This window comes from Balaenoptera musculus, chromosome 18, assembly GCF_009873245.2.
Source record: "Balaenoptera musculus isolate JJ_BM4_2016_0621 chromosome 18, mBalMus1.pri.v3, whole genome shotgun sequence".
Lineage (NCBI taxonomy): Eukaryota > Metazoa > Chordata > Mammalia > Artiodactyla > Balaenopteridae > Balaenoptera > Balaenoptera musculus.
In genome coordinates, this window is record NC_045802.1 from 49,015,045 (window position 1) to 49,042,689 (window position 27,645).

The 27,645-nt window shown below is 39.3% G+C and overlaps 1 protein-coding gene across 4 annotated transcripts in view; it reads right to left on the reverse strand.

Annotated features, from left to right (window-relative positions):
* TBC1D4 (TBC1 domain family member 4) overlaps window positions 1-27,645 on the reverse strand; it is a 211,083-nt gene that overhangs the window by 49,147 nt on the left and 134,291 nt on the right. For 3 of the 4 annotated variants that reach the window (XM_036831404.1, XM_036831402.1, XM_036831405.1), the window contains exons 3-8: window positions 26,726-26,815; window positions 22,884-22,988; window positions 15,056-15,188; window positions 9,631-9,722; window positions 9,238-9,348; window positions 4,894-5,013 (exon numbers count right to left, since the gene is read on the reverse strand). In XM_036831404.1, coding sequence (XP_036687299.1) covers window positions 4,894-5,013; window positions 9,238-9,348; window positions 9,631-9,722; window positions 15,056-15,188; window positions 22,884-22,988; window positions 26,726-26,815 — 651 coding nt within the window. The remainder of the gene's footprint in view (window positions 1-4,893; window positions 5,014-9,237; window positions 9,349-9,630; window positions 9,723-15,055; window positions 15,189-22,883; window positions 22,989-26,725; window positions 26,816-27,645) is intronic. The other variant, XM_036831403.1, reaches the window with a different exon arrangement.

Here is a 27,645-nt window from a genome sequence, read left to right on the forward strand (position 1 = left end):
GTTTACCCTGGGACATTCTGAAATTTCCCAATGAAGTGCCTTGGCATGGCTTCCTTCAGTCTTTCTATTGTGCATCTTCTGAGCCCATTACATTTTGAAACATGTCCATCAGCTCTAAGAAAACTTTTAAATGATTTCTTTGAAAGTTTCTGCATGCATTTCTTTCTGGAACACCTACCATTTGGCTTTTGGATCTCCAGATAACTTTTAACCTCGTTCTCTTATTTTCTATTTCTTTCTCATTTTGCTTTACTTTCCGGAAGTTTTTTTTCAACACTAGTTTCCTAGCCTTCTACTGAATTTTTCTTTTTATGTCCACCATCAGAAAGTTGTAAGAGTTCTTTCCTGTTCTCCATGGACTCTTATATTTATGGTATCCTACCTTGTTTCATAGAAGCAATATTTATTCTTATCTATGTATATCAATTATAGTTTTCTATTTCTGGTGGCTCCCTAAATAACAACTATATCAATCATAAAACTAACAGCTGCATCTATATTACTGAATGCTTACCACGTGCCAGGTACTATGTTAAATATTTTACCATGCATTACCCCCTTCGTTCCCACAACAATTCTAATGAAGTTGGTATAGTTTTTTGGCTCAACTTTACAGGTAAGGAGACTGAAGTTCTTACAGATTAGGTTGCCAATGTTTACACAGTTAAAGGACAGAGCAGCAATTTGAATTCAGGGAGTACAACTTTAAAGTGAGGTTCTTGAGCTCTTACTCAATACTACCTCCTGAAGATAGAGCTTTGTGAAAAGTAGAATTACAAATAAAACCAATTAACCTACATTGGTTAAGGGTTATTTTGCAAATGTCCCAGAACTTGATGAAGGCTCTTTCAGTTCTTCAGTTCTATACTATAACATGACATACTTCCAGTAATAAACTATACATTTAGCTGATAAATTATTGGGTTCATGTGTGTGGAAAAGAAAAATGGGCCATGTTGCTTTCTGCTATTTTTTTAGCTGCTACGTACATGCCAATCTGCCTGGTTATCTCAAACAGGTTATTTGGTCACAATAGAGAAAGTAGTCAGATGGATATCAAACAATTTCCATCATTAGAAAAACACTTAAATGACACATATTACTCATAGGAGTGTTTTATCCATGAGTTTTCCTTACACACAAAGAAAAATAAACTTACTTTAAAATTATACTCTACCACAATCATTAATTCACACATTTCAACAAGTGAGGACAATGGCTACTACTCTGAAGAGAAAGTGAAATGAGGACTTACTTTTTTTTTTTTATAAATTTATTTATTTTTGGCTGTGTTGGGTCTTCGTGGCTGTGCGCAGACTTTCTCTAGTTGTGGTGAGCGGGGGCTACTCTTCATTAGGGTGGGTGGGCTTCTCACTGCGGTGGCTTCTCTTGTTGCGGAGCACAGGCTCTAGGTGTGCGGGCTTAAGTTGTGTCACCGGGCTCAGTAGTTGTGGCTCGAGGGCTCTAGAGCGCAGGCTCAGTAGTTGTGGCGCACGGGCTTAGTTGCTCCACGGCATGTGGGATCTTCCCGGACCAGGGCTCGAACCCGTGTCTCCTGCATTGGCAGGCGGATTCTTAATCACTGCACCACCAGGGAAGTCCCTTGAGGACTGTTTTCTAATGACTTACACTTTATATTAGTGAATATTTGTCTTTTAGAACTATAAACATATATTAATAAATATATTAGGAAATGTTCCTCTTTTGGAAAACTTCAATTTAAGAAAAAGCAACAGGGACTTCCCTGGTGGTGCAGTGGTTAAGAATCCACCTGCAAATGCAGGGGACACGGGTTCGAGCCCTGGTCTGGGAAGATCCCACATGCTGCAGAGCCACTAAGCCCATGCGCCACAACTACTGAGCCTACGGGCCATGTCTACTGAAGCCCGCATGCCTAGAGCCCGTGCTCCGCGATGAGAAGCCTGCACACGGTAGCAAAGAGTAGCCCCCGCTCACCACAACTGGAGAAAGCCCGCGCACAGCAACGAAGACCCAACGCAGCCAAAATAAATAAATAAATAAATTTAAAAAAAAAAAGAAAAAGCAACAAACAACCGGAATACAAGGCTCTGTCTTTTCACCTTTGAGCAGATAGCTTTTTCAGTTTTACTATATTATGATTTGGTAATGCATGTGTCAAGCCTTTTGCCTTGGACCCACTTTTTAATTGCTAGTGAACTGAGCTTTAAAGCATTTTAAAAATGTATCCTATTTCATAAACAACTATAGTTAGTTAAATAAAATATTCTGACTTTTAAAAATAGCAGCAATTATGAGCCAAACTATGACTGGAGTGTCAATTTTCTCCTATGTCACTCAGAGAGAAAAAAATAAGCTGACAAGTTTCAGAAGTACGCAAAAACCCTTTACTATGTAACCTTTGATACAACATGGGTAGCTGCCAACCTTCTCAAGAAGTCCATTCTGCTGCATATGGTACAAGTAAGACCTTGTTAGGTCACATAATTTATGGTACTTGCCAGCACTTTGGGACACAAAAGCTACAGTATCCACCTTGACCAAAACAGATTGGCAGTGCCCTTGCTGAAAAGTCATTACAGCCATACAAAGCTATGTAAGCAGTACTTCAAAGTCAGCCGTGCAAGTACTGTGCAGAATGCCAAGGTACTCAGTGGGATAAAGAGTGTCACACTCTAAATACCCTTGTGTCCTTTTATAAATGACAGAGGTTTCAGAGCTTACCACTGCTGTATGTACCAGCTCATATCTACAGTGTGATATTTTCCTAACATACTGACATTTCACCCTCACGGTAATATGACCTAAGCAGGTATGAGTATGCCCGTTTCACAAGTGGGGAAACAATGGCTTAGAAAAGGTAAATAATTTCTCCAAGATCATAAATATAAAACCTGCTAGGACCAGATCTGGAATTCGGATCCTCTGACCACCTACGTAAACGATCTTTCTACTAAAATTCTCACTGAACAGCATAGGAGAGAGGGAGAAAAGGAGGGAGGGAAGGAATGAGAGAGAAAGAAAGAACATAACTGATTTATAAATTTTGAAGATGAGGAGGCAGGACAAGTTTATGAAAAGTTGCATTAACACACTTCCGACAAATCTTCTAGAGGCTCTTTTCCTAAATTCTGTTTTCTGCTAATAAAATAATAGCGTTGTCAAATGACCATGCTTGCTGCAAGGCTTTTGTTAGAATTAGAAGAATCTCAATCATTAACAGAAATTACCCATAAAAGTATTTTGAGTTCTAGCAAAGAAATACAAATAAGAACACCAGACATCACAAGTCACTGTGTCCCAATGTACTACTGCACTTGACTTTCCTGCTTTTAACACTTTTGAAGATAACAGATAGTTATTTTGTAGACTGTATCTCAATGTGGGTTTGTTGATGTTTCCTCACGATTAGATTCAGGTACTGCCCCTTTGGCAGGAATACCACAGAAGTGCCACTGTGTTCTTTGTATCAGTGGCACAGGATTTCAATTTGTCCCATTGCTGAAGATGTTCAATTTGATCATTTGATTAAGGTGGTGCCTGCCAGCTTTTTCCATTGTAAAGTTACTATTTTCCCCTTTGTAATTAATAGGTATTAATTCTACCCAGTAAATATCGTGATCATGATCAAATTTCCAATGTATTAATTTATTTTTCATATCAGAATAGACTTATAGTTTCCTATCTTATACAACAAGTCACTCTCTGTTGCTATGATTTATTTTGATACTCATTGTCTCAGATGTCACCAGTGGAAGCCCTTCAAGGTTTTTATGTCTTTGTGACATCCTGTTACCTTTCTTTGAGTACTTCCTCACTATCTAGAACACCACGATGCTCTGGACTTACCTTGTACTCTCCCTGGAGTCCTGGAACTAGCCATTTCTCCCAGGATCATGGTTCCTTCTTAAAGAATGATATATAGAAACCAAAATCTGAGTGCCAGACCTAAAATCTGGGTCATCCAACCAGGCTTAATTTATGATCTGGCATGTATAGAAAAGCTGTTCCCAGTTCCTATCAGTGGACAAAGTCAGGGACCGTATGTACACATTTACTGACTCATGTATATATTAATACATATACATTACATAGAACATATGTAATTCCATTGCTCAAAATAGAAAACCAAGATTCCATACTGCTACCTCTGAGTTGAATCCAACAACACAGAACTCATTCTAATTTCCTCCCCTTTCAAATTTGTAATTCCCTTCTCCCAGAATCCCACTATCCTTAAATATTTACATATTTGATCAGTTCCCTGTGTGTAACCAATCTCCACAATTGACACCTCACACCCTCCTCACCGCACTCTGGTGTCCACATGCTGCACTGGGTCACCCCCATACACAGCACCCATACAGGCTCTGTCCCCCTGTGCTGAGCCACTGTGGCTTCCCTGCCTTACAGACCCGAGACATCTACATTGCTGTGTCTCGTCTAATAGCATTAGGAGTGAATTGTTCAGGAAGAGGAAAATGAAGAAGATAAATAATTTTGCTTATTTTTAAACAGAATATATAAATTCACTGAATGGAATACACGCATTTCTGTTAACTTATACTTACTATTTTCAGCATTCCCTATCAGCTCCTAGGAATAAGTGAAAGAAGGGCTTCTTTATAACTTTATGTGGCAAATGATAAGAAGTTCTTAAAGGATTGGCCATCAATATTCTATTTCCTCTTTTCTATACGTATATCTCAACTGCTCAGATTCAGATATCAGAGGCACCAGAATAAATCTAGATCTGAAAATGAGACTTTTTTTGAGAGATTATTTTAAATAAGTGTTAACTAACTTAAAGTTATCTTAATTTTTTTTTAAAGGAAATGTTCGGTGAGCCAGTTGAGAATGAAGCAGTTAGAAAACACAGACATAATACCTTAAAGAGCCTCAGTTTAATCTTACCCTTGAGAAGATATTTTCCAGGGAGCTAGTTAAGGATCTCTTAGCTTTATTTTTCAGAATGTCAAGTTTGAACCTTCCACTGCTCGTCACATTTTCTGGGATTGTACTATTTGAAATAGTCTATGGAAAGAAAAACATACATTTTAGGTTGGAAATACTCAAGGTTAAATGAAGTTTTAAAGACAGGCTTATGGCTAAGCCATTAAAAAGCATGAGAATTCTTCTGTAGCTCTATTAAGAAGTAATAATTTAGGTTCCACATCGTGAACACACAGATTATAAGCAAAAGAGATTAATTTTTAATATTGTAAGTAATAAAAAAGACAGAAATAAGATCTTTCCTATATGTCTTTCCTTTCTGCTAATATATTCCTGCTGCATTTAACAAAAACTAAACTTGAGATGTCCATTTTTACTGCTGTTATTTTGATTAACAACTGTAACCATCCCTTTCCAAGTTACATACTTTATATCCAAATTACCAAGGAAAACAAAAAATTGGTTTCAAAGAACAAAGCATCTTCTAGCAAAGCTGGATTCTGCTAATGCCTTTGTTATAATTCCATTTTCATTTGTGAGTGGGTCATTTATCTTTTCAATCGACAAGTATTCACTGATAGTACTGAACTATATGAGAATCTACAATGTGTCCACTATATGAAGTTCTCTAAATATTTTATCTTATATAGAGATAAAAGGCTACTATGTATATTACATGGTTCTTAGTGCTAGGAAGTTTCCAAGAAAGAAAACTGATCCTTTGCTTGGGGAGGAAATACGTTCACTCGTAGCAGAGACACAAAGCAATGCATAAGTATCAAATATGGAACCATGAGTTATGGGTCTCAATGGTCAGGAAAAAAAGGATACATGGGATTCAGACAGGCAGAAAAAAGGAGGTGAAGACTTTCCCAACACTGGGGATGGTGCTGGCAAAATCATAAAGGCTGGGATGCTCACGGGACAGGGTGTCAGTACAGGTTTGACTAAAACAGAGGGAAGTAGTGGAAAGTGGGCAAGTGAAGCTGGAGATAAAACCTTGAATGGTCTTAAGTGCTGGATAATTAGGAAGAATCACTGATCACAATTTACAAGCAGAGGGGCATCACTGTGAAAGTAATGTTTTGGGAAGATTTATGTGAAAGGAGTGTTCAAAAATCACCTAAAGGACTGGGAAATCAGAGACTGGAAGATCAGATTGAAGGCTTCAGGACAGTCTACGCAGGAGGCAATAGAGGTCCATACTGGAGCTGGCTCCACGTGGTCATCTAAGGAGTTACTGATAAAAGAAACATGATCACAATCAAAAAGGAAAGAAAACAATAGATAGAGATGTGGGCTGGACTGGGTTCGGGCTGTGTGTAAGGACTGGGTTGACTCATCATTCTAAGGCTTTGAGATGAATGACACAACGAAAATAGGGAAATCGTACTGGCACCTAGCACAATGCCTGACACAGCAGCTACTCAGTGAATACCAGGTGAATAAATGGAAGGAAGAAAGGAAAAGAGGGAGCAAGGGAGGGAAAGAGAGAGAGGCAGGGAGGAACTTAAGTATACTGACAGGAAAACATGCACAATTTGTTAAAATCTCCTTTGTGATCTTGAGCACCCTCCGTCATATAGAAAATGCATATCACTCCTCACATACTGCCTTCGGCCTTCTGGTCAACAAGACTATCAACACCAATGACTGATTTAATCAAACCCATGAACAGATTTTAGTCTTTATGTTTCTTGACCTTCCTATGTCATTGGACATTGTTGATCTTCTTACTTGAACTCTTCTCCTACCTTGGTCATTCACCATAATAAATCTTTCTCCCTCATTATTCCCTTTCAGTCTTTATCACTGGCTCCATTTTAATTCACTCATTGCCTGAAATGCAGTTGCTCCTCAGAACATCCCCCTTCGACTTCAAATCTGTGACAAAGCTCATAGTCTTCCACATTTATAATGTCAGCTCAAATTCTATGAGCACCAAATCCATTCTTCTAATTAAACCTCACACTTCCAAAATTGAATTCTTATTTCTTATTTCCATCTTTCGCCCCACTCTTGCCTTCTTTCTGTATTTCCTAGCTATTACATCTAATTCCTCCAAATCTGAAACCTTGAAGTCTCTCCCAGCAAGCCCCTCTCTCTTCCTAAACATATCTATCCAATCAGTCACTAAGTCCTAAGGATCATGCCTCCCAAATTGCTCTTGACTCAGTCCCTCCCACACATCTCCAGGGCTTCAGTTTACCCTCTCTCTGAGACAAAATACATTTTTCAAGACAGAATCATTCAATCTGTTTATGTCCCAGTGTTATCTCTTGTCTGGTACATACTTATATCTCTGTGCCAATCACACCATATTTCCATATTTTAACTCATTTGATTGCACGTTGGTTTCTCCTTACAGTTAGAGCTGTCATTATTCATCTCCGCTGCCTAGTACACAGTATGCACTTGATAAATGAATCATTTCTCACGCATTCTATTACCAAGGTCTCCTAATTTGAGAATGTGACTTCAGTCCTAACACTGTCAACCCCCTTACCCAACCAGCCACAAATTTGATCCTCTCACGCTCTTACCTGAAGTCCTTCAGTGACAAAGTCTGATCTAGCACTTAAGGCTATTCATCATCCCGCTGCTGCCTAGCTTTAAAGCCTTATTTCCCCAATTCCCATGCAAACCCTAAAAAACCAGTATGTCCTCGGAGGGCCTCCGTGCAGTATGTTCACTCATGGTTACAAAGTTACCACTTAACGTTGCACTCAATGTTCCTTTCTTAAAACACAATTCCTTGGGAATGTAAAGTGATACAGCCACTATGGAGAACAATATGGAGGTTTCTTATAAAACTAAAAATAGAACTACCATACGACCCAGCAATCCCACTACTGGGCATATACCTGGAGAAAACCATAATTCAAAAAGAGTCATGTACCACAATGTTCACTGCAGTTCTATTTACAATAGCCAGGACATGGAAGCAACCTAAGTGTCCATCGACAGATGAATGGATAAAGAAGATGTGGCACATATATACAATGGAATATTACTCAGCCATAAAAAGGAATGAAACTGAGTTATTTGTAGTGAGGTGGATGGACCTAGAGTCTGTCATACAGAGTAAAGTAGGTCAGAAAGAGAAAAACAAATACTAAGCTAATGCACATATATGGAATCTAAAAAAACAGTACTGATGAACCTAGTGGCAGGGCAGGAATAAAGATGCGGACGTAGAGAATGGACTTGAGGACGCAGCGGGGAAGGGTAAGCTGGGACGAAGTGAGAGAGTAGCATTGACGTACATACACTACCAAATGTACAATGGATGGCTAGTGGGAAGCTGCTGCATAGCACAGGGAGATCAGCTCGGTGCTTTGTGACGACCTGGGGGGGGGGTGGGGAGGGTGGGAGGGAGGCTCAAGAGGGAAGAGATATGGGGATATATGTATACATATATGATTCACTTTGTTGTACAGCAGAAACTAACACAACATTGTAAAGCAATTACACTCCAATAAAGATATAAAAAAATAAAATAAAATAAAACTAATAGGAATTTTAAAAAGCCATCTTGTTGCCTCTATTATATGTATCTATTTATGTTTGCATTCCCTTTTGGATTATTTGAGCTCTTCTCTGTAGGCTACGTCATTATTCATGTCTTTTTTGTCACCATTATCACATAGCTTGATTCATAGAAGGTCCTCTAGAAGTGCCTGTACTATAAATAATTAAGGAATCACTTATCACATGGTATGTGGTTTGTTCTGAATAGAGTGAGATTAAGGCATAACCTGAATTAGTGTTATCAAGTGGTAAAAATGTCATGATTTCTTTAGATGTTGCTGCCAGTGGCCTTGCTTTACCTACATGCAGCTGGGAACACATTCTAAACCACGTGCACAAAAATATCATCCCTTAGTTTGCAGCCAGGGTAGCCGTTTCCATGACATTACTGCTTCTTTGCATGTTTGCTCTTTACCACTCAAGTCTATGTTAGTTTTTAATGAAATAAGATGTTCATGTGAATTTGAAATAAAACAATGGTTTAATATTACTAAAAATGTATGTTCATTCTAAATCATGAGCATTTATTACTGGTTTTCTACCAAAACTCACAAATTTTTTTACATTTTAAAATCATTACTATTTTATCTCAATGTGCCAATGTTTGCTACAATTTCCTATAAAACTTCTAAAATACTGGGGGGAAAAAAAGACTGTTAGGGTTTAGCCCTAAAGATGAGAAGACAAAGGAAAGAAACTCCTTTTACATCTTCTGTGATATTTTGACTGAATATATGAAAAAAACAAAAATAGGTCAACTAGAAAACATCTCACCGATGGGCCTTCCCCAATATGAATGTGTGTCCTCTGCTTGGCTTCGCACAGCTGCCTCAGATGTAAAATCACAAGTTCGTTTTCCTCCTGGTCGTTGACTGCCTTCATTTTCTGTTGAACAGACAGACGGAGAGCACATTATGGCAACACAGCTTTTATTGTTTTACTTTAGTCTCATTTCATTTTATCTGTCTGGCAGACAAACGTAAGTAAAGCTAAGCATTTAGCTGCTCTTAGAAACAAAAGTAACAGTGGCATTGTAGTAACTATCCAATAGTACAGTAGTATATCTATCTTTAACGTCAGATAGAGAAATGGAAAAAGGAACTCACAGAAACAGGGTCCAATTCTCATTCCTTATACCTTACTTGGGAGGACTATAAATAATGTTACCTGAACTCGTTCAAAGATGTCAGCTTGCTCATTATCTGTCAGGGACGAGAGATGCCTCTGTATTACCAGCTTGGCTCTTGGCGGATAGAGACCTAAGGGAAATGATGGGGAGTGGTGTTAAACAGATTCTAGCCACAGAGATCAAAATGTGTATGTATATATATATGTGTATGTGTGTGTATATATATATATGTATATATAAAATGCACTGCAGCTTGTCCCTTCACCAGCAGGCTCTGAAGTTAAATCCTTTCAAGGAAATGTGTTCCTATGACAGACCTTGGAACACTGCAATAAAATGATTAAAACAAAATGGAAAACCTCCTCACCAAAATCAATGGCCCTTGTCAGTGATCTTGAAGTCAGACTTATTAACAAAAAATGTCTACATGATACCAAATCAACAGCATAACCAGATACCATTGAATATACTAACAAACTTACCACCCTAGATACGCATAGGTGAATACTAGCCTTGGCCAAAATCTCTAAGCTTAAAACTTGACATTTAAAAAAGAAAGAATAGGGCTTCCCTGGTGGTGCAGTGGTTGAGAATCCACCTGCCAATACAGGGGACACGGGTTCGAGCCCTGGTCTGGGAAGATCCCACATGCCGCAGAGCAACTGGGCCCGTGAGCCACAATTACTGAGCCTGCACATCTGGAGCCTGGGCTCCTCAACAAGAGAGGCTGCGATAGTGAGAGGTCCACTCACCGCGATGAAGAGTGGCCCCCGCTCGCCACAACTAGAGAAAGCCCTGGCACAGAAACGAAGACCCAACACAGCCAAAAATAAATAAATAAAAAAATAAAAAAAAAAAAAAAAAAGAAAGAATAGGGCTTCCCTGGTGGTGCAGTGGTTGAGAATCTGCCTGCCAATGCAGGGGACACGGGTTCAAGCCCTGGTCTGGGAAGATCCCACATGCCGCGGAGCAACTAGATCCGTGAGCCACAACTACCGAGCCTGCGCGTCTGGAGCCTGTGCTCCGCAACAAGAGAGGCCGCAACAGTGAGAGGCCGGCGCACCGCGATGAAGAGTGGCCCCCACTCGCCGCAACTAGAGAAAGCCCTCGCACAGAAACGAAGACCCAACACAGCCAAAAATAAATAAACAAATAAAAATTAAAAAAGAAAGAATAGCTACTAATATTAAAAAGTAGAGCTAGAGCTTACACAGGAAGCTCTCCCCCTTATACAGGTCTTGGTGATAAAACTTCTAGGGCATCATTAGTTTTTAGTGACATTTTTTAGTGTTACTATTTTCCCAAGAAATTGTTTACCTCTTTATACCATATTATTTATATATCTAGTGTACTTCTGCATATAATTTATATTAAGCCCTTGGGCAAAAATTTTTTCCATGAAAACATTTTTGTTTTTATAAATTTTTTTAAAAGGGAAATGTAATTCATATTTACAATGATTCACCGGACCATCCACTTTTTTTTTTTTTTTTTTTTTTTTTAAAAGTCTTTATTGAACTTGTTACACTATTGCCTCTGTTTTATGCTTTGGTTTCTTGGCTGCAAGGCATGTGGGATCTTAGCTCCCCGACCAGGGATCGAACCTGCACCCCCTGCACTGGAAGGCAAAGTCTTAACCACTGGACCACCAGGGAAGTCCGGACCATCCACTTTTAAGGAACAGATCTCCTTTACATAGTTAGGGACCACTTATACTATTGCTACCGTACTTTGATTGGAAAGAGGATATCTAGCCACATATAATATTTAATGACTGTTATAGGTAGACTGCACTTTAAAATCCCTAGGAGAGATTCACCTCAAAATATGCATTGTTTTAAAAGAACTAGAATTCATTTCATGATGGTTAGAACATGTAGAGTGCCACCACTGGACCTGTTTTAAACCACTGTGCAGAAAGAAGAAAAACTTCTGAAAACTTCTCAGCTCTACCTTTCTTTGTGCAATGTACAATTAAATGCTGTGAAAATCTCTGTGACCACGTACAGAAACACTAAAATTCATTTCGATGGTGTGATGCCACTCACTACCACAATTTATTATTTGCTGGCAAAGCCTCCTGAAGAGGCTCCTTAGGCAATATACTAAGAAACTGATTCACATGATTGTTTTTGTTTTGTTTTATGTTGTTCAATATTCCAGCATGTTATTAGCATGTGTAGGAGGATAAAAGATTAAAAAGAGGAGAAGTAAAGAGGGTACTTATTTGAAGTATGTAACTAAATCTATGGCCCAGGAAGTTCCTTTAGTCCTTTATTTCAGGGGAGGAATTGCAAACAGCTTATTTGCAAATTATGCATGACCCCCCTACCCCGCCTTGAATCTGACTTGACTTTCTTCTTCCCCCCAGTTTAGAGTCACTGGGGAGTGAATTAACCAATCCTGAGAGGTAAGTATACTATTTAGCCCTCATGCACGTTATTGTAGGAAAACCCGACTGAGGGTAATTGCTCCACCTCTACAGTGCTCAACACCACTTTAGTTTCACATTCTGAGGATTGGTCCTTGAGAGATGGTCCCCTTAGACACTGTCTCCTGGATTCACTTTGGTCCCCCGACATGACTGGTGCTTTTCTTCCTGGTCTAAATGACAAGGATCCCTTGACATAGGGATAGATGATTGATTAGGACTCAACATCAGCATACGTATCATTTCCCTTTCTTTTTTTTCAGTGAGAAAGCACTCCTTATTAATGCAGCCAAAGGTATTGACAGGATTCTATAATTCTGAGTAAGTGATATGAAATATGAATATCTAGATACTTCTAAATATCTCTAAATATCTTTCTCACTTTCTATTCCTATGAATTTGTGTTGAATCTGAATGTGGTCCTTTTTCCAGCTTTATACTTTGTACTTAAGCCTAACACAAGTTTAGAATTCACACTGTTATCTTACCCAGATGAAAACAACTCTTTGGGAAACACTGATGCCAAGGCTTCAAGAGAGCTTGGTCCTGAAAATCCTGGCTTTCTGATATTCTTTCAGAGAGAAGCATCAAGTTGCTTTGGAAACAGATCGAACACGTTCAAATCCTGGTTCTGCCCCTCCTAACCGATAAGGATGTGGCAGTTATTACCCACTATGTGTCTCGGCGCCTGTTTCCTCATCAGTAAAATGAGGATTCAAAACACTACCCATCTTGTGGGATTTCAGTATGGATTAAGTGGGCTAATATATGGAAAACACAACAGTGCCAAGACACAGTAAGTCTTATGGGAGTATCTGCATTATTGCTATTCCTTTCATTCTTACTATCAGAGCACTGCCCTATCTTATGGCTCTCTTTGCCCAACGTCAAAGGCAAGGGTAAAACAATCATATCAGAAGTGTTATCTGAGGCCTTAGGAAAAGAAGCCCGTGTGAATCTTCTCCAGTTCACATGAACTCTTCATTTGCTCCCTTCAGATATATGCATACCTTGAAGCTAGGGAACCTTAAGTTTCACTCCCTTCATGATCTTGGAAGAGACCCTACTGCTTCTGGATGTATAATATGTATTCTCTTTCTTTTTTTTTTTAATTAACTTATTTTATTTATTTATTTTTGGCTGCACTGGGTCTTCATTGCTGCATGCAGGCTTTCTCTAGTTGCAGAGAGCATGGGCTACTCTTCGTTGCAGTGTGCGGGCCTCTCATTGCAGTGGCTTCTCTTGTTGCGGAGCATAGGTTCTAGGCACACGGGCTTCAGTAGTTGTGGCACGTGGGCTCAGTAGTTGTGGCACGTGGGCTCTAGAGCGCAGGCTCAGTAGTTGTGGCGCACGGGCTTAGCTGCTCCACGGCACGTGGAATCTTCCTGGACCAGGGCTCGAACCCGTGTCCCCTGTATTGGCAGGAGGATTCTTAAGCACTGCGCCACCAGGGAAGCCCCTGCATTCGCTTTCTTTACAAAGGTCTCTAAAACTATAAACTTTTTTTCAGAGGAGTGTTTTTAATATGATTTGTGTAATTTCCTACTGGTGGTTTTATCTTTTTCTTACAGATAATAACAGTCTTTACAAATTCTGAACAGCAATCTGCTCTCTCCTCATTTGTTACTAATCATTTAACTTCCAAGTAACCAGTTGTTGTTATGTAAAAATATTAAGATTTTATGAAGTCAAATCTGTCAATGTCTTCTTTTGGTAGTTCCTGCATTTCTGTGCCTTAATAAAGGCTTTCTTGTTTAGGGACAAAATAACATTTTTATTTTCTTTGAATGATTTTAGCATTTTGTTTGTTTGCACTGAGGACTTTGATCCACCTAGAGTGTATTTTGAGTAGGATAAGTGGAAGGAATCTTTGTCTCTTTGGATAGCAAATTGATCCAACACCATTTCCTGAATCACTCAGCCTTTCCTCCTCAGATGTATAATATTCTCTTTACCATACACCAAAGAATGTTCCATTTTTGTAAAGTTTACGTGTATATTTGAAAATTAGGTGCATTCTGTAAAATTATAGTTATAAATTTTAAAAATTTGAATATTACATTGCAATAGTGCTTGTTCACACAGTTGAGTGGATATTCAATAAATACGGCTGTTCGTCATCAATTTTCCCATGTGCCTGTGATTCTCCTGCCTACTGAACAGATATCTCAATTTGCACTTAAAGTGGCTAGACCATCCTCTGCTTTGTTCTGGAGTCCACACTCTCCCCATCGACTCCAACACCTATCGTACTGATTGCATTTACGTGCTCACAAGCCCATCTCCCACTCTAGACTCTAAGCTTCCTGAAGGCATGGTCCACATCTCCACCATCTCCGCATCCCCAGTGCCAAGCACACTGCCTGGCACGTGCTAGATGCTTAACAAGTGTTTATCAAATTGTGTGTCTTCTCTGGCACAGTAGTTTTCAACCTTTTTTTATTAGTAAGAGACAAGGAGAAGAAAGGGAAACTGAGTCAGGGTCCCCTCTTCCTCATGCTCCTCCCCCTCCTCAAAACACATTTTTTTAAAAAACTTGCTTTATGACATCATGTCTCTTATCTGTCTGATTTTCAAACGACCCTGAAAAGCCAAGCAAGTTTCATTCTTGTTCTAAACCTTTAGGAAAAAAAGAACACATCATCGAGTGAGAAAGGAAAAAAGAAAGACTTAAACAGTTGATATTCTGGGATGGTTTTGCCTCGCTTCATTCATTCAACAAATATTTGGTCAGTTCCCACTTTGCACATAGCAGAGTCTTAGGAACTGTGGGAAATGCAAGTTCCTCCCTTGAGTCTGCCTTCGGAAAAAAAGTAAAAAATAAAAAAGAAAGAGGAAAAAAAGCCAAGCACCTAGGAGAGACTGACAGCACAAATTTGACTGGACATGAGAAATGATTCTTGGGGCTCTTGGTTCACCTCAAAACAAAGAAGCATTCAATGACAGTAGCGACTTTCTCACTTCCCCAATGCCAAAGCAAACTTGTCTTTGCCAAGCAAACCCGTCTTTGCCAAGGCCAACTTATACTGTACCTTCAATCCTTTCACAGAGCTTATGCAAAGAGTGCATAGGGCAGGCCTCGCACAGCTTAATCTGGGTCTTGGCACTCTGCAGGGCAGCGGCTGTGCTGAAAGCCTGTTTCAGAGTCAGCATTACTTCATCAACCTACAAGAAGAAACAAAATCCAGGTCTATAAACGTTTGCTTTCATGGTAACACATTAAAAGCCCAACAGCAATGTGAGACTTTGTTGATGCTGACTAAATATTAATAATGGAATTTTGATGACCACAGAGCTGGTAGTGAGAAAATAATGTCTCAAAGTTAGACCTTCAATTAATTATACATAAAATTGAAAACTGGATGAAATAAGACCATTTTAATGTGCATAATACAATAATACTGATCTGTTACTTGAATGCTATTTTTGAATCCCACTCAGTGCTATGCTATCACAGTTAAGTGACAGTCAATCAGGTCTTTGGTTTTTTTTCTTTTTTTTAAAAAATTTTATTGGATTACAGTTGATTTACAATGTTGTGTTAGTTTCAGGTATACAGCAAAGTAATTCAGTTATACATATACATATAGTCATTCTTTATCAGATTCTTTTCTCATATAGGTATCACAGAATAGAGTTCCCTGTGCTATACAGTAGGTCATTGTTGGTTATCTCAGGTCTTTGTTTAATTAAAGTAGTTTATCAGATAAAGATCTCTTTGGAAGTTTTGTCTGCAATACATAGGGAGCAACAAAATAGGTTTAACAAATCACTTGTGTTAATAGGTATCTTATTTACTTTATCCTTTTGGATCATTTTTAGTGCAATGACAAGTGAACATGTGTTTAACCAAAGTTCTAGGGGGAAATGAGCCCGATAAATAATGTTGGGGGAATTCTATGAAGGCTACTGGTCTTTTCTCTAGGGCTTCTATTTATTATCATTTGGCTTCTGATTTGTGACACTAAGAAGTTCTGCAGTCATGCTATCTAAGAGCCGGGTCTCACCACTAGGCCAGCAGCTTGACAACTGCCAGGTAGTTTCTTCCTTGCTCTTCCAGTGACTCAGTCAAGAAGTTGGAATCTAGCATTCTGGTTTCCTGGTTGCTTCTTTGAGGTCAACTAACAGCTCGTCCTCCAGGCATTGTCAAGCCGACTTCAGGCCAGGTCTCCTCCTCTGTGGCACAATCATCAGTGTAAAGTGTGCCTTTCTCACCCACTGTACAATTGAGATCAAAGTCTAAAACCTGCATGGGGAGCTATGAAGTACCAGGGCCTCATCCAAACTAGCTCTGATACTCAAAACCATTTACAATGCTTCATAAACCATGTTCTGTTTTGTTCTGTTTTTATTGCAGTAACATTGTTTTATGACGTTAAATAAATTTCATGGGTGCAACATTTAATTCAACTTCTGTATATATTACAGTGTGCTCACCACCAAAAGTCTTGTTTCCATCTGTCACCATACACTTGACCCCCTTTACCCATTTTGCTCTCCCTCCCACCCCCGTGCCCTCTGGTAACCACCAATCTGTTTTCTGCATCTACGTGTTTGTGTTTTTTATACTCTGCATATGAGTGAAATCATACTGTATTTGTCTTTCTCTGTCTAACTTATTTCAGTTAGCATAATACCCTCAAGGTCCATCCATGTTGTCATAAATGGCAAGATTTCATCTTTTTTGTGGCTGAAAAATATTCCATTGTGTGTGTATATATGTATCACATCTTCTTTATCCATTCATCTGTTGATGGGCACTTAGGCTGTTGCCATATCTTGGCTATTATAAATAATGCTGCAATGAACATGGGGGTGCACATATCTTTTCAAATTAGTGTTTTTATTTTCTTTAGATAAATACCCAGAAGTGGAATTGCCGGATCACCTGGTAGTTCCCTTCTTAATTTTTTGAGGAACCTCCATACTGTTTTCCATAGTGGTGGCACCAATTTACATTCACACCAACACAGATGGCCAACAGGCACATGAAAAGGTGCTCAAATTCACTAATTATTAGGGAAATGCAAAACCACAGGGAGATGTCACCTCACACGTGTTAGAATGGTTATTACCAAAAAGACGAGAAATAACAAGTGTTGGAGAGGATGTGGAGGAAAAAGAACCCTCACACACATAAACCATTTTTTAAAAAGACTCTTTAGGGCTTCCCTGGTGGCACAGTGGTTAAGAATCCGCCTGCCAATGCAGGGGACATGGGTTCGAGCCCTGTTCCCAGAAGATCGCACATGCCGCGGAGCAACTAAGCCCGTGCGCCACAACTACTGGGCCTGCGCTCTAGAGCCCGCAAGCCACGACTACTGAGCCCGTGTGCTACAACTACTGAAGCCCGCACTCCTAGAACCTGTGCTCCGCAACAAGAGAAGCCACCGCAATGAAAAGCCCGTGCACCGCAACGAAGAGTAGCCCCCGCTCACCGCAGCTAGAGAAAGTCTGTGCGCAGCAACAAAGACCCGATGCAGCCAAAAATAAATAAATAAAATAAATAAATTTTTCAAAATTTAAAAAATAAAAAGACTCTTTATCCCCTTCCCCTATGGCCTGGTTTAAGAAAAAGCTACCATTTAAAGCATTCAATCTACTTCTGCATTTGAATGCATGAAGAACCTGGAATAAAAAGAATCTTTATTCATCTGATATTACTAAAAGGAGAGTTCAAGCACCAAGCAGCCAGTCATCATTCAGTTATGTTTTACTATATAACCAACTTTTTAAAAGGCTTATAAGTAATTTCATAGCATTCCATGTAGAAAAAATGAATTATTCACAATCTGTTCTTTTATACCATAATTAAAAACAAAGATTTCTAATTCTTTAAAATAAAAGCACTACATGTTTTAATGCCTTTGTATTTTCATTTCATTTGCCTTGTTATGTATTCAAAAGCAATTTCAATCACTTATGCAGATGTTTATTTCTGTTTTCTTGTTTCTCATTTATTTAAGGCACTGAAGGGGTCAGTCATCTGCTTAGCTTTCATGTAGGTTTATTATTAGCTATTTGGTAATACTGTGTTGCAAAAGGTCCCCAATGGATATACTGAACTTTCATATTTTCTTATCTATTTCTATATGAAACAAGAGATCATTTCAATGGTGACTGAAATGTGGCTACCAATTTCTCCTAGCCATAAATATTACTAAAAACTTTATTTGACTTCTAAAATTTTAAATGTTTTACTTTTTTTTAATCTACCACTTTTTCCAGATGGCCTATAAATTCTCATATGGAATCAGAGCAACTAAAAGTTAAATTAGCACACTATGAATAACTTAATTGTTTTAGTTTAGATACAGCAACAACAAAAAAATCCTAGGCAGTGTTAAAAGGTTAAAAGTAAAGGAATGGTTAAAGATAAATCAATCATACAGAACCAAAAAGAAAGTATTCTTAGTGTGACCATCAGGCAAAATTAAATTTCCAGAGAAAATTATGAGATGGAACAAAGAAAGCCAATTTGTGACATTAAGGTGAAAATCCATAATGAAGATAACGCTCATAAACATTTATATACCAAACTTAGGTGTTTTATAGCGTTTTAGAATAAGAATTACAGAATGTGTAAGGATGGAGAGGGGGAAGGGTAAACTGGGACGAAGTGAGAGAGTGGCATGGACATATATACACTACCAAATGTAAAATAGATAGCTAGTGGGAAGCAGTCACATAGCACAGGGAGATCATCTCGGTTCTTCGTGACCACCTAGAGGGGTGGGATAGGGAGGGTGGGAGGGAGGGAGATGCAAGAGGGTGGGGATATGGGGATATATGTATACATATAGCTGATTCACTTTGTTATACAGCAGTAACTAACACATCATTGTGAAGCAATTATACTCCAATAAAGATGTTAAAAAAAAAAAAAAAAGATTACCTAGTCTAATTCTCTGGAAAACTCTACACTCTTAACCCCATACAAATCCTGGGTCTCGGTACCCTGGGTTTTTGGGGTTTTTGTTTTGACTTGTTTTGTTGGTTATACTTTCCCTGGATACTGTCGTGTGCATCTGTGGATCTGTGGAGTTCTACTTTGTCTATGAATAGTAGTCACTTCCATTTTTTTTCACACCTTTTAAACCACTTTTGGAGAAAGCAGAAATTATATGTTCCAGAAATCTCAAGGGTTGGTTAAACAAGTTTGAACCACCTGCCTTGGGATATTTTACAAAAGAGGGAAGGAAGGAAGAAGGAAGGAAGGGAGGGAGGGACAAAGGGAGGGAGGGAGGGAGGGAGGGAGGGAGGAACACTGAGCATCTAAACTTGCAGTGTAACCCTCCAAGGCCCATCAGAACTCTATTCTATACTGTTTATCAATTCATAGCAATTGCTACAAAGAAGCAACAGAAAATGCTAGTTGTATATTCTTTGTACTCAGAGAAGATAAGTCAGCATGTGTGGTTTTGCAATATTCTGTCTTTCACAACAGCCAAGCCACATCAATCATAATACTGCTTAGACCTGTAATATTTGACTGTTTGTTTTACTCTAATGTCAGCTGCTTGAGCCACCCTCCTTTATACAGGAAATGTACATTTAATTTTTCCTCTATCTTGCAGTTCTGATGCCTCACCATTCATTTAAGGTGCTTACAGATAAAAGTAAACAGGATTTCAAAGATTCCATCATAGGCCCATTCTTAAGAATAATGATGCCAAGATAAGATTCTCAGGCAGCTTCAATGTAATATGAAGACATTCTCAGCCAGTCTAGTCTGTTGCCTTAGTCACAGAGCTTCTTAAGGTGGAAAAATGCAGCGTGTTCCCAGACTTTCTACTCTGACTCCGTTTCGAAAACTCATTCTACACGCATGAGGGTAAAATGAAAATACTAAAAATTACAAACAAAACAAAACTTTTAAAAGAGATTGGAAATCAGAAGGTTTTACAGTTTTCCTCTTGGTGTCGGTTATCCAGTAATCAGAGATTAACCAGCACCTAGAAAATGACTGCCTGAAGTTCAGAGTAACACACTGCATCACTCAAAATACACTTAACAAGCAAGCCCTGCTATCCTAGAAACTACTGGTGGATACAACAACAATAAGGACGGTCCTAAACTTGTAGGATTCACAATCCAGTGGAGTAGAAAGTTATGTGAACAAATAAATAAGATAGGGCTTCCCTGGTGGCGCAGTGGTTGAGAATCTGCCTGTTAATGCAGGGGACACGGGTTCGAGCCCTGGTCTGGGAGGATCCCACATGCCACGGAGCAGCTGGGCCCGTGAGCCACAATTACTGAGCTTGCGCATCTGGAGCCTGTGCTCCGCAACAAGAAAGGTCACGATAGTGAGAGGCCCGCACACCGGGATGAAGAGTGGCCCCCACTTGCCACAACTAGAGAAAGCCCTCGCACAGAAACGAAGACCCAACACAGCCATAAATAAATAAATTTTTTTAAAAAATAAATAAATAAATAAATAAGATAAGGGATTTGTAGGAACTGTTGGAGATCTATGAATAAGATGTGCTGAGAGCACTGACAACAAAACAACCAAAGGACTCAATTCCTGAGAAAGGGTGTTAGAAAAGGCTTCCCTAGGAGGTGATCTTTTAACAGGATCCTAAAAAATACACAGTAGCAAAGAAGGGGAAGGGGATCAAAATCACAGCAAAGCAAAGCCAGGCCTGCTTCCCATCCAATGAAGCAGCCGGAAAGAGAATACGAAAACAGATAGAGACATACACAATCTCTTTGTATAGCAGCCAGGTGGACCCTTGAGGCTGGCCCGATCAAATTCCCCACCTGACCGTATGAAAGCAGCAAGCCCTGGCTCTGGCCTCCCCTGACTGGCAGACCCCTCACTCCATGCAGCCAACAGTGACCTCAGAACTTCAGAGGCATTTCTGTGAGCCCCGCCTCTCATGTATTTCCTTCATCTCATGTGTCCTGTGCACGAACCATCTGCAGCTTCAGTAGCAAGCCAAATAAAAGCAACATCACACCAGTCATCACAGCAGCTTCTGCAGTCTGGCCTAGAGACAGTTGAGGACACGGAATAGCACGTGTGAGGACACAGTCATGAAAGGGCAAGCTTTCTGGTGAGCGCTGAGAAGAATGAGGAAGGCCCTTCTGCCACACTAGACAATCTAGATTTTGTCCGTTAATAAGGAGGCATAAACTAGCCCCTAGTGAGAGAATTTTGTGAGAAAAAAAAAATATATATAGCATAAGGTAGTAAGTGGATAGATGACAGATTAAACCAGTGGCAGGGAGACTAGTTAGGACACTAATGCAATAGTCTTAGTAAAGAAGATGAATGCCCAGACTTAATTCCAGACAGAGAGGAAAAGGAAGAGAGATGGATATAAGGGACATTTCTACCTTTGAGTTTATAGGGTTTGGTGAACAAGTGGATCTCGATGGTGCAGGAGAATGCATTATGGTTTCTAAATTGGAAAGTTGCGTAAATGGAACTGCCCAAACAGTAAAATACGGAATATACAACAGGTTTTGCAAAGGTCGGAGAGCAAGGATCTGCAACGTGGTGGAAGAATCAGCCTTAGACAGGAGGAGGGACAGAGGAGGGAAGGAGGAGGGGAGAGCTGGGCAGGGGATGGGTGAGGAGTGGGGCAAGATTACCTGACATTCTCATTTTCCACCCAACTCTTACTTGGTTGGCATTTTCCAGGGTTGTGTCCTTGGTTCTCTTTGGCCTTCTCTCTTTTCCTTCTCCCTGGGTGCTCATCCAGCCCCATGCCTTCAACTATTCTTTACATAACGACTCTCAAACTTCTATCCCGAGCCCTGAACTGAACCTATAATACAGTGGTCACCTGGATATCAACATGTGGATTTTTCATTGGTATGGCTAACTATCTAGAGTGAGAACAAAACTCAAATGGATCTCTCTTGTGTAAGAAACTTAGTGATGGAGTGCTATATTCCCTAGTCAGAAAGTGTCTTTGTACCAATTCATTCCCATTTCTTCATTATTTCTTCATTATTCCTCAACTCAGTGTCCACACTGGGAATGTGGAAGGCAAGAGTTAGCAGGAAGGAAGACAACATGCATCCAGAACATTAGGAGAATGCTGCCCGGCTTATTCTGTGTATGTCTAAGTGGTGTGTGTTTCCCTGGGGAAAATCATTGTGGGAGGATTTTATGTCTGAGGAAATGCTCTGCTTCAAAGAATGGTAATGTATATATCTAAAGGTTTGTGTTAAAATGGTTAGGAGAGATAACACAAGTGGAAGAATATGTAAAACATTTTAGGGGAAAACATCAACATATTTTTAGTCACTCAGATCTATTTCCAACTTTGCCTTACATATTTCTCCTTAAACTCTAACTGCTCCCACTTAAGGGTCGGCGGGGAGGGAGTAGGAGTGCTGCAAAGTGAAATTGACTTCCAAATTCCAAAGAAAGAAATTGAAGGCTAAAATGCGACCATAAAGAAAGTATTTTTAAAATGAGGACAGGGGCTGATGAAATAAAAAGGAAAAAACAAAGTCGTTCTCTACCCTGATGAAATAAGCATTATCTACTCTGAGATGTTATAGCAGTTGAGAGAATAAGAGGTCTTCCCTATCTTCTTCCATGAGCAATGGAAAGAGTAACAGCTCTCCTATTATTAGGCGTTTCCTACCTTTTAAAAACACTCCTGGTAACATTTCCGGACTTGTTAAACTCAAGAAAATCACCTAGGCTTAAAATTTACCAGGACAAGTTGCTTTCGTTTTTCTGTTGTGGTGCTGTTTCAAAGGGCAGAAACCTATTTCTAGGTGCGCTCTTCTTCTTCGACGGATGGCCGTTCTGTGAGGCTTGGGTTCATCAGAGACGAGTCTCCCATCAGCTGGAGGTGTGGGCAGGAGCCCGTGGACAGCAGTCACCCCACTTACCAGAGATTCGCTGGCACACTGGAACACGTAACAGATATACTGGCTCAGCCCGGGCTCCGGCAACTCCCGACAGATAAAGCCAAAGTGATCAACATGCTTTATACCCTAGAGAAGGAAGAAGGGCAGTGTTTATGGGATTATGTCCTTTTAACCAACACTACAGAAATAGTTCTGTGCTTTCACACTTCCATGAATTTCTCCTTCACAGCACTGTGACAGGGGACATAATGCCAGAGCAAACTTATTCGGTGGTCTTTTGATACATAATATAAAGGGTGAGACCAGCTCAGATTTATTTTGTTTCTGGCAAACACTCTGTGACTCAGGGCCACAGGAGGAAAAATATGATGGCATGACCCACTGTCTCTTGTAATAAAAACCGCTACTCAGTATTTGCAAGTAATGGAGTTTTCAGTTTATTGGTCATCTTTGAACGGGTAGTCTGATGATTCATTATAAACCCTGTTCTTGTTTACATGAGGCTAAGAATCATTAAAACTGACAATGCTCTAATTAAATGGCATGCCATTCCCTAAAGCACGCATTAAAAATACTAGAATGTTTGTCTATTGATAGACATTCAAGGAGCCACAACTGTTAGAAGATGAATACATTAAAGAAATTATTGCAGACATCAACTATCCAAATTCACAAATCTGTACTTCCTGAACACAGGCTAAATAACCTCAGCTACACTTAATAAAAAATTCTGAATCATCTGAGAATTTCGATCGCCCTGAATACATACACACCAATTAGTAGACAGCACCTTGTTATTTTAACAGAAAGCACAGTACTTTGAAAAGTCAAGAAGACAAAAAATTTGAAGTTGTCCTGCAATCACCTGAATCCCAGAGAAAGGAAAACAGACTTTGGATTCAGACAGATTTGTGCTTCAATCTTGGTTCAACCAATCTACCAGGTATGAGATATTGTGCTGCGTTGCTAAAAAGAATCTCTGAGGTTCCATTTCTCATCATAAAATAATATTAATGGCGCCTATTGTAAGAAAATTTTCAGATTTAGAACTAAGAAATATCTTAGCTCCTGGCATGTTTGATAAACGGTAACCACTATTCTTGTAATAATAAGCTCAACCTATCCAATGGCTATGGAAAAAGGAAATCAACTCCGATAAAAAGTAAAGAAGTCAATAAGGAGGAGTGAGGTTACAATCCATGAGGTGAAAGTAAATTCCATCTGATACAACTCATTCGTGATTAAAGAACATCTTTTACTAGCTTGGTACTAAATGGGAAAAATGCACAGGAGCTCATTAGCTCAGCAAGTTTTCGGGCAGTGGTAATGTTTCCGGTAAAGAAAACCATTCCCTTATTCCTCATGCTTGCCAGGGACACAGTCCTACCGATTCTGAGGAAAGAAACATTTGTAGGTGTTCATGTGTTAAAAAGTCCTCCTGTTCCCAAATGCGGCCACCCTCTATCAGTACAATTCTGTGGAAAGAAATAACAGGAGTTGGGCCACTCAGTGAAGAGCAGAAAGTTAACCTGACAATTATTCTGATCAAAGGCCTTTGCACAAATTTTCCTCATATTTTTGTTTGATTCTTCTTCTGAATTCTTAGAACACAAAGCTTGCTTTAAAAAAAAAGGAAAAGCAAAAATCTTGTTTGAACTGCCAGATTTATATATTTTGTTTGGCTGGTTCTTTTTTTTTTTTTTCGTGTTTTTTTTCCTTTAGATGTTCAACGAGCATTGCTAGTTTTCTTTCTAGGAGGCCGGCAGAGGGGCGAGGGGGGGAGAGGCACGGCCTTTTCAGATGACTCCTCTTGCTTTGGGGCACAGGAAGTACGCTGGTTTGTACACCACTCTCTCCCCAACACTTGGCACAAGGCCCAACATGTAGAAGCATTCATTCAACATTTATGGAACACCTAAGCGTCAAGCTCTGTCTTAACACATCTTATTCTCTGATGCCCTAGAGCAGCGGTCCCCAAACTTTTCGGCACCAGGGACCAGTTTCATGGAAGACAATTTTTCCATGGACAGGGGTGGAAGGGGCAAATATGGTTCAGGCGGTAATGCAAGCGATGGGGAGCGATGGGGTGCGGCAGATGAAACTTCACTCCCTCGCCCGCCCTCACCTCCTGCTGTGCGGCCGGGTTCCTAACAGGCCTCAGCCCGGGGGTTGGGGACCCCTGGCCTACAGAATAAGACACCTGCCCTCACAGAGCTTATGATCACGCGGGGTCCCCCAGGAAACATGTAATTACAAGAATGCTTCATAAATACTTTTTTTAGTTAAAGTGAATAATCTTTCTACCACTTTTTTTGTCCTTTAAGTAGGAATTTAGAAATTTGCAATATATTCTTCCTCTAGTCAGATGCTGCCTCTCTAAACTAGTAGAGTAGAAAATTTTTATGTTCACAACATAATTTTATGTCTCCATATAACAGAACAAATATTAAAACAAAATACTAGAAGTGAAACCACATTAGCTGAGGCTGAGGAGAGTAATTAACAAGATGTACAAAAGCTTATCATTTTCAAAGGGAAGAATGTCGGGATATCATACCTATGTCAATGCTAACTCCAAAATTAAAACTTAAAAACAAAAGTCAGTCTATTTTTCAACATTAAAATACAGGAAAGGGCCTTGGCAAGATCCAGGCCCCTGAAGGTATACCTAAGGTACACCTGCTAGGAAAGAAGTTACTGCTTCTCGATCCAGGCCCCTGAAGGTATACCTAAGGTACACCTGCTAGGAAAGAAGTTACTGCTTCTCGATCCAGGCCCCTGAAGGTATACCTAAGGTACACCTGCTAGGAAAGAAGTTACTGCTTCTCTATTCCAGGGACCTCCCCAGAGGCATCCTTGCATTTTTTTAAAATTTATTTATTTATATTTATTTTCGGCTGTGTTGGGTCTTTGTTTCTACACGAGGGCTTTTCTCTAGTTGCGGCAAGCGGGGGCCACTCTTCATCGCGGTGCGCGGGCCTTTCATTATTGCGGCCTCTCTTGTTGCGGAGCACAGGCTCCAGACGCACAGGCTCAGTAATTGTGGCTCACGGGCCTAGTTGCTCCGCGGCATGTGGGATCTTCCCAGACCAGGGCTCGAACCCGTGTCCCCTGCATTGGCAGGCAGATTCTCAACCATTGTGCCACCAGGGAAGCCCATCCTTGCATTTTTAACTTTCCCACATTCAGCTTTAGGCACTCCCTCTACTCCAACATCTTCGGCAACTCTTTCTAGGTTTGCCGTATATTTAGGTAGCTCTAAGAATTATACAGATATTCTAAATTATTACTATGGTACTTAGGACACTACTTTATGCCTAATATGACCTTGAACACACATAGTTGTATAGATTATTTTTAAAACTTTCAAATACGTAATATGAGAATTAAAAATAAGTAAAAGGACAAAGATATATACCAAAACCTTCTTTTCAAACTTTAGCATTTACATTTATAAACCTGAAAGTACTAGTTCTTTTTTTTACCTACTACAGTATAAAGAGCAAACATGACTCAGTGATGCCCACAAGACCTATTGCTCAAGATTCTGAGGACACTAACTGTGAAGATATTTTCTAAAGAACTCACCACCGCAAAACTTCCTTCCATCCCTCTGATGAAGTGACACTATGAGGAGACAGGGTTGACGAAAGTGAGGACAAGATTATGATAATGAGGAACCTGGACAGGATTTTCTTATTGGCAGGGACCCAAACACATGAACACTCTTAGTTTAAGACAAATCTACTTAAGAAATGCTTTTAAGAATAAAATCTTAAGGGGTTTAAGCCCAGTTATTTTGTTAATTTAGAAACAAGCTTTAATTGGTTTCTTCAAATACTATAATCTACTTCAACACATACCTGGGAACAAGAAGAGATATCTTTAAAATTCTTCTCAAGCACAAGTGATTTAGTGTCTGGACTGATAAGGTTAATCTCAAACCGTCCAACCTTAAAAATAAAAATATTCAAATTAATTAATTAATTAATTTGCAAATATTCCAATCAATTAAAAATATTCCAATTAATCATAAATATTCCAATTAATTAATTCCAATTAATTAATATTCCAATTAATTTCCATTAACTTATCAAGAACATATTACTTTACAGTTAAATATTTGACTAATAATACAGATTCAAATGCTCTATCCCTGACATACATATTCACATGTGTGTCAACATCCAATCCAACCAAATCTACAACCCCAATTATCAGCTGTCTGAAAACATTTCTTCCTTTCATCTAGAAATCATGAAAATTAAGTTGGTCTTAATTTACAAGAAACCATTCTTTTTCCAAATTAAAAATTATTCTTTTCAAAAAAATGCAACCTTTCCTCACTTTGTTTTCTAAAAATACTAATTATTTAATTATAATTTATAATCATACTTTCTCACAAATGATCAACAGAAAGATATACTTGCAATTGAGCAGATAAATTTTTAAAGTTTTTAAACAAAAACAATCATTTAGAAAAAATTAACAACATGGACTCTGGCTAGCTAAGAAAAAGAACAAATCCAGTAGCCCAAACAAGAGAGGAAACTCAGTTAACATATCACCACAGGAAAGACTACAGACACTTTAATTACATGCCTAGAGTTATCAAGAACAAAACGGAACAAAACCACCATGAACTTCTGATAAAGCAAATATTACACACTGGGACTGTTTACCGAGGTACACTGTGCAACTTCCTTCTCAGGGACTCTTTGCAATGGAATAAAAGGGCAGTTACTCCTTTTTTCAAGAAAACTCAAATCTGAGGAAAACTCAA